At 56.2% G+C, this 10,600-nt stretch overlaps 1 protein-coding gene across 1 annotated transcript in view; it reads right to left on the bottom strand.

Moving 5' to 3' along the window:
• Nucleotides 1-4,249: 4,249 nt before the first annotated feature.
• GLT1D1 (glycosyltransferase 1 domain containing 1) overlaps nucleotides 4,250-10,600 on the bottom strand; it is a 101,111-nt gene continuing 94,760 nt past the window's right edge. Inside the window, exon 12 of the mRNA XM_082699868.1 lies at nucleotides 4,250-8,611. Coding sequence (XP_082555994.1) covers nucleotides 8,531-8,611 — 81 coding nt within the window. The 3' untranslated portion in view covers nucleotides 4,250-8,530. The remainder of the gene's footprint in view (nucleotides 8,612-10,600) is intronic.

Here is a 10,600-nt window from a genome sequence, read left to right as displayed (position 1 = left end):
TTCTGCCTGGCTTTCGGGGGGAGGGGCCTGCCTCATTGTTTTCCCGTCAGTCTTGCTTGGGTTGAGTCCTCCTGCCCCCCATCAAGGGGCTGGCTTCTGTGGAAACTGGTTTTGAGGCTTTTGTTTTCTGGAGGTTTTTGTTCTTTGGCGGAGGTTTGGTGGAAAGAAAACAGTGCCTGGGCCTCCGCCTCCGAAAGAGGTCTCCGTCTACTCCCCTCTGGGTGCTCCAGAGCACACAGACCCCCCCGCAAACTCCGCTGAGCCGTGGGACCCCCCGTAGGCCGTGCACACCCCCAGCCACGGTCTCGGGTTGGCCGAGGCGTCCGTTGGTCTCTGCAGCCCCGTGTCACTAAGCCCGCGAGCGACACTAGTCCAGGGAGCCCGCTTCCAGTGGCTGCCCGGGCCGGGACTGCTGGCTGGGGTCCAGGCCTATGCGGGGTGCACTCAGACCCCGCTGTCACGCAGGTCACAGAAGGCTGCCACCGACGGATCCTGACCAGAGGTCGCCGGGTTCTCCCGGACTCGGGCTGGGAGCGTCCGGACCCCCGGCCGGCGGTCATACCGGGCTCTCCCCGGCGCCGGCGGGGGTGCGCCCGGCCCAGCCGTGGTGCAAGCGGCGGAAAGCCGTGGGCTCAGGAACATGGACTGGAGCCCGCCCCCCCCCCGCCCCCCCGCACTCTGGCTCGGGTGGTCGCCGGCGGTGGCTGTCCTGGGTCTATGGACTTAGGCCCCTGCCCACGACCCCTGATACCACCAGTTGCCCTTGAAGATCTTTTGCTCTTTTTGGCGCTTTCAGCCAGACTCCAAGTTACTGCTGCTCCCCCGTCCCAGGGCGCTCCCCAGTGGTCGGTTCTGCTGGCTCCCTCGGCCCTTGTTGTCCTCAGCCATCAGTCCGGCGCTCGCCCGACGCTTCCCTCCCGCCCGCGCCGTCTGCCCCCGCCGAGCTCCAGCAGTGCATAAGCCTGCGGCGCGGGCTGGTTTCCCGGGTGTGCAGGCTGTCCTCGCAGCTGACGAGTTCACCTTAGGGGACCGGTTGAAACAGCGCGTCCTGCCTCTCCGCCTTCTTACCTCTCTCACCTCCAAAAAGAACAAAATCTTGTAAAAAATAAAATAGCCGTAGCTGGTGTTCCTGGTACATACTGACATTTCAAATTCAGTCCAGGGAGAGGAGAACCTACAGGAGTTGCTGTGAGCCCGTGGGGGCCGTGCGGCTCCGTGCGAGGCCTGGAGCCGCGTGAACATGCGTGAGCCTGTTTGCACGCGTACATTCTGCCGATCGCTTATGTCACATTGGAGTTCTAGGTTCTTGCTTGATTTCCTCAGGGCCCTGGTAATAACTCGGACCTTCCTGTGGCATAAGGAGTCTATGAAAATAGTTCAGACTCACGGAGTGAATGTCTGCTAGAGTTTGATTAAAGTAAGCTTGAACTCTAAGTGATCTTTATCCAGAAAGCTGGTGCAGATGTGTCCTCCAAAGGGATATGCACCCCGGGTTCCCATCTCCCTCGAGCCTTGTAGCTCTAGAGCAGCCGGGACAATGCCCCTTGCGTCGGACGGATGCCGCCCTTGTTTCTCTGCGGTCTGCGGCGCCGTGCGGGAGGGCAGGGTGGAAACTGCGCAGATGCGGTCCAGGTGGATAGGGTGCGTATGTGTTTGGTTTGGAACGTTCCTTTCTTTTCCTCAGGGATGTTTACTTTATTGTGCTCCTGTTGGTGGTTACACACCTGGGAGAAGGTGAAGAGTGACTCCTGGCCTCACGCTCAGCGCTCGTGGCCGTGCGGGCCGGAGCCAGGCCTGCAGAGAGGAGCAGCTCCCTCCTTCCAGCTCAGTGCGCGGCCCCTCCCGAGCCGGTGCCCACCCCTCGCCCCGCTCACCCAGACCTCAGCCACTCTCAGGCCCTGTTCCCTCTCCTTGCCACACTCACCGCCTCCCGAAAGCGACTTTTTATACATTAGTTAGTGTGCTGCTGTACGGCTGCTCTGCCCACTGGAGTAGAACCACGCGTGAGGGCCAAGAGCTCGGCTTCGCAGGCTCCGGGCGCAGTCCGGGTCTGCAGCAGGGTCTGACCGCCGAGGGCTCCGCGGTGACCGGCGGGCACCACCCGTGGGAGGGGGCGCGCGGGTGCCGGAGCCCCGGCAGGGATGCGCTCGAGCACGCGGCAGCTGCAAGCACGGTGGGCCTGTGGGTCGTCACCGGTGCCCTTTTCGTAAGAACAAACCATGGAACCTCCTGCTCACAGACCGCCAAGAGCAAGGTCCTCAGTCACGGGTCTTGAGAACGAGCTGGAAGAATCCTTCCCCGACCATGACATGGGGAACCGAGACGGGGTGCGCACGGGCTTCCCTCCAACCCCGGAGGACAAGGGGAAGGGGAGCCCCTCCCAGGATGATGAGATGACCCGGGGTGACTTAATGGAGAATTCTCGGGTCCCGCAGGGGCACTAAGTAGTCGGTTTCCCCTGGAAGCGTCCATCGCTGGGACAGGCCTTCATGCGAGTGTTATGGGCGAAGGAGGAGCCAGAAGGCCTCCCCCACCCGCAGGGTTGTCGCGGGCCCTGCTCGGGGCAGGAGCGCAGGAAGGCCCGAGGGCGGAGGCTTGTGCGCAGTGGTAACGGGACCCGGGACCCATGGTGTGTTTGCGGTGACTGCAGTCGCCAGCGGCTCATGTGGCGGAGGCTGCCAGCCTCTGCCGCGTCCGCTGGGCGCTCGGCCCGGGGCTCGGAGTGCCAGGGAGGGTCCCCTCCCCGCTGGGCGGTCACAGCGCGGCTGCTTTCACCGCGCAGAGGAGGAGCGCATCGGCCCGGGGGCGCCGCACCTCACGGGCTGTTGACGCGGCACCTGCTCGCAGAAGCCCTCGAGGGTGTTAGTCCGAGCGGCCGGGGCTTCCAGATGGAGAGAAGCAGCTCCGCCGGCGGTTCAGGACGGCGTTCGCGGCGCGCCCTGCTTTCTACCGGCCTCCTGCTTCCTTCACGACTTCCGAGATCAAAACACAGCCTTAGCCCAAAGCCCAGGAAATGCTCCCACGACCGTGGCATTGGCTTTTGAGGATTTCAAGACAGTTTGTGATGAGATCGCCCCACCGAGACACCCAGAAACGAGGGAGGATGCCCGGCGTTTTACGTTGTGCCTCAGCTGGCTTGTTCCGGCAAGAGCACGTCGGCTCGCAGTGAGGTTTCGGACCTGGTGGCCCTGGAGAACTAGTCCCCGAGAGGGGGGGGTTGCAGCCTGGTGATGAATTTCCCTGTCCGGTTCCTTCGTTCACAACAACAACAACAAGCCCAGATTTTGGCCTACAACACGGTAATACGTGCTTACTTTGGGAAACTGGAAAGCCACAGAGAGTCAGTATCACCCACAGCCTCATCACCGCAGCCCGCGCGTGGGCTCTGTTACAGCTCTGGGTCACGCGCGGTCCGTGTAGGTTCACGGGCTCTGGTCCCCCGGGGCCTCTGCCTCCGTGTCAGGTTCCGTCATTTCTCATGTGATTTCTTTCTTTTTTTAATTTATTTTTATTATTTTTTAAAGATTTTATGTATTTATTTGACAGAGAGAGATCACAGGTAGGTAGAGAGACTGGCAGAGAGAGAGGGAAGCAGGCTCCCCGCTGAGCAGAGAGTCCGATGCGGGACTCGATCCCAGGACCCTGAGATCATGACCTGAGCCGAAGGCAGCGGTTTAACCCACTGAGCCCCCCAGGTGCCCCCCTCATGTGATTTCTGAAGGCTGCCCACACTCTCAGGCTGTCGCCCTCTCATAACTTTATTAACTAATTGGTTATTTCGGGATATTTGCACTGTTTGAAATCATAGGTATTACAGTTAATGCTGTGGTGGCTTTACCCTCCGCATAGGTCTTTTTATCATCCCTGATTATGTTCTAAGGGTAAATTCCAGAAAACAAAATTGCTGGGTCCAAGACTGTGTGTGTGTGTGTGTGTGTGCGCGCGTGTGTGCGCGCGTGTGTGCGCGCGTAGCGCGCGCGTAGATTATATGTAACATGTGTTTACATAATGGATATGTATATTATGTATATACAAAAATGTTTAGTTGATTGTATATGTAATATATAGTTACAATTTTGCTTTTTACTATAATCTTAACTATAATAAAATTAATAAATCTTGATGTTTATATATTGGGTTATAGCTAAAAATAATGATAGGCATAAGTGAATTTTTAATAGTTTTATTAATAGATTTTTTAAGTAGATGAAATTAAATTACTAATTTCATTACTTTTAAATTACAGACATTTTTATTTTTTTATTCGTGAACTTATACATATTATTTCATAAATATTTATACTCAAACTATGATACATTGTTATGATTTACAAATCATAATAAATCCATTAAATATATATTCTCTGTGTAAACACTTATATCCGTGGTCATTTGTTACAGCAGCTGTTGGAATTCATAGAATCAGCTTTCTCCCATGTGCCCCTGCACACGCGCTGTCCACTCTTCTGCATCTCACCGCACCCCCGGGCACTAGCCTGTAAGGACCAGCAGCAGGCCTGCTTGCCCTGTGCCCCCAGCGGCGCTCCTCCCAGGAGCAGGACCCGCAGGAGAACAGAAGTGGCTGCTTCCTGCGGGGACTCCCGGAGCCAGGCTGGATCCCTCCACTAAAGGCAGCAGCTCCGGCCAGAGGGTCCTCTCTGGGTTCTGGTCATCACCCCTTCCGTGCTCCTTCAGGTAAAGGAGGTGCCTCCCCCGATATGCACCCCTCAAGGTGGCGTTCTCAGGCTCTGCCCACACCTGCACAAATAGCCCTTTTGTGAAGCTCTTCTCGAAGTTGGAATGACCATCCGTTTCCTTTGGGACCCTGATGGGTAAATATGTGGCTGGGGATGGGTGTTCGCGTGGGCAAATCATTATATCGTTATGTCTGCCTTCATGTGTGTTCAACATTCTCTATGACAAAAGGTTTAAAAAATACGCCAGGAGTTTTAAAAAAACAGAAGCATTACTGCAGCCATGGAAGCAGACCCTCCAGGTACCCTTCAAGAGCATCACTGTTGCCGCCTTCCAACCATCCTCACGCGTGCAAGATGGCTGCTGGAGTGCCAGCTGTTGTGCCTGAGTTCTGAACATAAAGGGGAGACATCAAAGAAAGAAGCCATCTGTCTCTTGTAATGTCACACCTGGACAATTGTGCGTACAGAGTGGACTCGTGGTTTGTGGTTGGAAAGGGCACGTCACCTCTTGAACAAGATCGGGGTTGGTAGTAAGCAAGGAGAGAGCAGATTGGGGCATGCATTTAGCATTCCCCGACACCCTCGGTGAGTCCAGTTGCTGGAAGTCTCCCAGCTAGTGGGTCCCTACCAAGGAGCTCCAACAAAGGCTTAGAAGGACCCATGGCGGGGTTCTCAGTCACTGGTCAGGACCAGACCCCAGGATTCGGTGACGGGTGACGCAGCCAGCACTACGCCCGACTGGACTCGGGCTTGGAGCTTTTAAACTCCACCTGTCAGTGCCCTGTTCCAGTGACAGTACCTCTTCCACAGCCTCGAGCACCCGTGGTCTTGACCGTCTGTTGGGTAACAGCAAGCTTCTTTTCATTGCAATTCAACCCAAAATAACAAAAGCAGAAGAGAGAATTTGTTTTAAAGATAGGAGTATCCCTGGGAACCAAAGGGCTGGAACCAGAATCTGGGAATTGAACACCTTTAACACTGTCTCTGTCCCTGACCCTCTTCCTGTCTCTCTCCGTCTCTATGCCTGTCTCTGTCCCTGTCTTGGTCTCTGTCCCTGTCTGTCTGCATTTCTCATTTTGCTCTTCTCTATTGCATTCTTCCCTCCTCTTCTGAGCTCCGAATTCTCAGAGATTCTGATTGCCTGTTGTGGATCAGATGTTCGTTCCTGGACCGAATGACCAGAGGAAGACTGCACGGTATACATGTGTGTACATGACTGTACTGCGTCTCTGTCTCTGGTCACAATCCGTTGAGGAGCCGTCCGCCTCCCTTGCTGCGTCCTGCGTTGCTGACGAGACTCGATCCGCTCACGTCTGCCGGCCTTCCTCTGCTTCCCCACACCCGTCTCCCCGCGTGTGCGACGGGGATCATAAGATCTCCTGACTCTCGGGATCATGGTGAGGCGAAATCAACAGGAAACACCCAGAATCATGCCCGGCTCACAGTGCGCTCTCCGCAGCGTCTGGGATCGTTCTCAGAACCTTGGATATAGGTTGAAACTCGACCATCCCAGAGCGCGACCCCTTCCTCTCCCCCGGTCCCCGGTGCTGTGTAACCACGTTCCCAGCTTTGGCAAATTTGATGCTTTACCGTGGGCCGCCTGCCCCAGTGTGGACATGCCTTGCCCTGGACAAGCCAGTGATATGCCTGAGTCACCTGGCCTCGCCCTCCTGCCTCCCTGGCCACACCCCCTCCAGCCAGTCCAGAGGTGCACCCCAACGCTTTTGGGCTCCCAGACTCAGGGCACTATTGGCCTGTTCCAGTGAGTCCAGACAACCAGAGACTTTCGCTATATCCCGGGGCCTATGGGAATGACTCACTGGCCAGCCCAGTCCTGTTGTCCCTGGTTAGCCCATTCCTTCCTGGGAGGGGGGCCCCGTAAAGGCTCCTGCCCACACAGGCCTCCTTCCTGCTGCCTCCCCCCACCCTTGTAAGCCCTGGAGGCAGGGCGTGCCCCCTCCTTCGGAAACTGTTGGAAGATATCTAGCTGATCAGTTGGTTTTACCCTACCTCAGAGGTTCTGTTAATGCCCCTGTTCTAAAAGATTTTATTTGTCAGACAGAGAGAGAGAGTGAGCGCTTCCTGCCAAGCCGAGAGCCCGATGCGGGGCCTGATCCCAGGACCCTGAGATCATGACCTGAGCCAAAGGCAGAGGCTTAACCCGCTGAGCCACCCAGGCGCCCCAATGCCGGTGGTTTAGAAGGTGTTCTATAAAAGGTCACGTCTTTCCTGCTCCGATGTCCTGGGGGAGCCAGGATGTGGCTCTGGGGCCCACCATTCTGCAGGGGCTGCAGGAGGAGGGTCTGGAATTTAAGTCCTGCCCCGGGCAGGGCTCTCTATTCCCCCTTGGGCGCCAGCCGCGGGCCCTGCTGCAGGCCCGCTCCCTCCCTAAGCCCCCCCACCCCCCACTCCTCACCCAGTTCTTTCTAGTCTGATTATTCAAGCATGCCTCCGGTCCTTCAGGATTTTGCTGCTGATACTTGCCTAGACCTTGCATTTGGAAACTTCAAGCCTTTCTATTCCAAACACTCCGGCTTTGTGATTCCAAAGCTTCGGTTTTCAAGACTTGTTTTCTCTCCCAGGAAACTCAAAAGCCTCCTCAGAAAAGAAAAGCCAAGGATTTGACTCTTTCTTACCAAATTGGGTGGTGGATGTGCCCATCTCTGTCCCCAAATGCTGTAAGCTCAGAAGGGTCTCATTTGCGTAAAGGATCAGGACACGTACTTATCAGTCAATATTTTGGTATGTTACCCTGCCGCCAAAGAAACAGGAAAAAAATTTGTATAAAGGCAGAATCTGAGTTTATGAAGTTATTCAAAGAATAGTTGTTTCCAAACTATTGAAAATCTTCTAGAAACACGTCTTACTGTATTTAAGTCCTATGGAGCGAAATTCCATCTCCATCTACTTATTACGAAATAACTGTTTTAACTCTGTGAGTCCAAATAAAAGTGCTTATGTTAAAACTGATGGCTCTGAGAGGGGGAGCCCCTCGTAGGTTCTTGGACTGAGGGCCTGCAAATCAAGTCCCATGAAGAGGAAGAAAGGGTTTATTTCTTATGCATGGGGGGGTGCTCACAGACATGAAACGAGCGCCCCAAAGTGGTGGTCAGACCCGCAGACTTCTACAAAACCCGTCGGAACAAAGGGTCTTGAACATCTAGGGCGGTGAAGTGTGGGACGGTAAATGCACTTGGGAACTCACAGCAGGTCAGGGCTGTTCAGTCAAGTTCATCTGTGGCGGCCAACTCGGCTCTCACTCTCCCCTGGGGAGGGGGGATTTATGGCCGACCTCATTTCTCAGAAGTGTCTGCTCTTAGCCAGATCAGGGAAGCTCCGAGAAGCCTTCTTTCTGCACCGTTCATTGCCAGCGGTCTCCAGCTCAAGAACCCGGGCCCCGCAGGGCCGTATTTCGGGCGGCGCGCTCCGGCCCTTCCACTCCCTCTGCCCTGGGTCGAACACTTGTCCCAGCCCTAGCGTAGGGACGCGGAGGTAGCATCAGGGATAGGGAGAGACGGGGGGAGACAGGATGACGCCGCGGGGCTGCTGTGAGCACGGGCATGCTGCCGAGCAGGAGCCGCCGGTGGGAGACCAACCCTGCTTAGTGCCGGGGGGGGGGGGGGGGGCGTTACCGGGAAGGATTCTCGGGGATTCAGACACACGGAGAACACTGGGAGCATCGGCGCCGAGGGGAGCTGTGGGTTTGGGCGCGTGGGCTTGTGCGGGTGGGGCTGGCAGAGGGACGGGGCGCCGGCCGTGAGTGCACCCCAGTTGTATCCAGAAGGGGGTCCTCTGCAGTGGGTCCTTGCCGGAACGTGAAAGTCGGGGGGCGTTTCATAACCTCCGTTGTTCTCCAGGAGCTCGGGGCTTGGGGGAAGGTCGCTGTGACCGGGGCTGAGCGCCGTGCCTTGAGACCTGGGGGTCCATCGAAATTCGCTGTTAGTGACACCCCTGCAGAAGTCACAAATGCGGGTGCCTTTCCGGTCAGTCGTCGGTGTGTCTGCTGAGCCTCGGTAGACGCGCCCGGGAAGACGGGCCAGAGGAGGACAGTGGGAAGGAAGCCTCAGCAGGTGGAAGTAAGTGCATCTCTAGACTATGTAAGCGGTTTTTCTGGGTATTTCTAGAATGGAGGGCCAGACACCAAGAACCAAGTCAGGGTCCTCGTACAGAGTGACTGGCCTCTCCAGGTTCTTGCGAAGGTCTGGTTTGGGGAAATACTTAGCATTTTTTGGGTATGAGACGCTAAAGAGTAAACTTGTTTTCAGGGTGCCTGGGTGGCTCAGTCATTAGGCGTCTGTCTTCAGCTCAAGTCCTGATCCCAGCGTCGAGGGATCGAGCCCCGCATCAGGCTCCCTGCTCAGCGGGAAGCCTGCTTCTCCCTCTCCACTCCCCCGCTTGTGTGTCCTCTCTTGCTGTGGCTGTCTCTGTCAAATAGACAAAATATGAAAAAAAAAGAAAAAGCCCACTTCCAGTGGAGCGCGCCTTCTGCTCAGGGAGGCTTTGGCCGGCCGTGGTGGTTCCAGGGCCTCCGCTGGGAAAGGCTGCGTCACGCTCCTTTTTCCTTCCTAAGAGAAAGCGTTTGTGACTTAGCTGAATTGTGTACATTTTTGGAAAGATGTTTCTCTCAGCCTGGATTTTCAAGGCCTATTTAGGAGTCTGAAGGAAGTGGATTGGAGCACACTCTGTTTGAAACAGACGCGGCCGGAGGGGAGGGTGAAGTCAGTCCTTGGAACTGAAGGCCGCCCTCAGCTTCCTCGTGCTCTCTTGTGCCGGGACTTCCTTCCGTCGGTGAGCTGCACCCGCCCCCCGCCCCCGGGGCCGTGGTTTCTGTTCTGAGAGACTTGGGGTTTCGGGGCCCTGTCCTTGGTTTCCTCGCTCGCCCCGACCCTGAGGTGCGTGTGGCTTGGCCCCGGGAAGTAGTGAAGCCTCCGGGTTGGTTCCCAGTTGGGTCCCTGGGCCGCAGGCCTGAGTGTGGACCTCGCTTGGCTACCCCGGAGCTCCCTGGGGGCCGAGAGGGGACATGGCTCCACAGGGGACATGAAAACAGACAGAAACCGCCCCCCACCGACTGCCCCGGGAGGGTTTCCCCACATCCGGTGTACGGACTCCGTTTTCCTTCTGAAACCGGGACCATCTGCTCATCAGACACGCGGAGGCTGGCCTTCCCGTGTGCGGTCGTGTCACACCCGCCTGTGCGCCTCACTCGGCGTGTCACCGTGTGTCACACTCAAGCAGGCCGCGTGGAGTTTCCTCCAGTAACTTGGTCCGCACAGGATTTTTGCTTTAAACACCATTTGTAGAGCCCAAACATGAGGCAAGAAGGAACTTCGCTGTATCTTCCGTTGAATGTGAATTCTTCCTTTGTTCCTCGCTAGACTCGGACTCCCGATCCCTCCCCAAAAGAGTTCAATTTTCCGAGAACTTCCAGCGTGAATGATGACCTTTTTGGGCATCTGGGGTGACCATGAGAACATTCAGAGTGACCAAGGTCATGCATACGTCGTCAGTACACTTCCTCGCTTTGTGGGGTCTCCAAGAGTCGGCCGGCTGTCCCCCAGCGGGAATGGACATTTTGGGAGATTCAGGTGAAAACTCGTGTGTTCTTTGACTCTGAGTCTTAAATTCAGATGCTGCAGAGTGAGAGGTACTGATGGATGCCGGGGCCGGCCGCGAGCTTGTCTGGAGATGACATCTTGGGGAGGGGAGGGGAGCCGAGTCTGGGTGGCCTTAAAAGGAAAAACCTTGTGGAAAACACTTCTCTTGGCATCGAAAGGTACCCAGTGGTTAGTACTGAGTAGGATGCCCAGGGCTGCAGAGCCTACAGCCAGCGTGCCTCCGTGGCCGCGGCACCTGCAGGCTGTTTCTTGATGTGCAAACTGCTCGTCTCTTTTGATAATAGACCCC

The sequence above is a fragment of the Mustela nivalis genome (genome assembly GCF_964662115.1).
Source record: "Mustela nivalis genome assembly, chromosome: 14".
In the NCBI taxonomy this organism is placed as follows: Eukaryota; Metazoa; Chordata; class Mammalia; order Carnivora; family Mustelidae; genus Mustela; species Mustela nivalis.
Note: the sequence above shows the minus strand (reverse complement) of the source record. Positions and strands in the feature narration are given on the sequence as shown.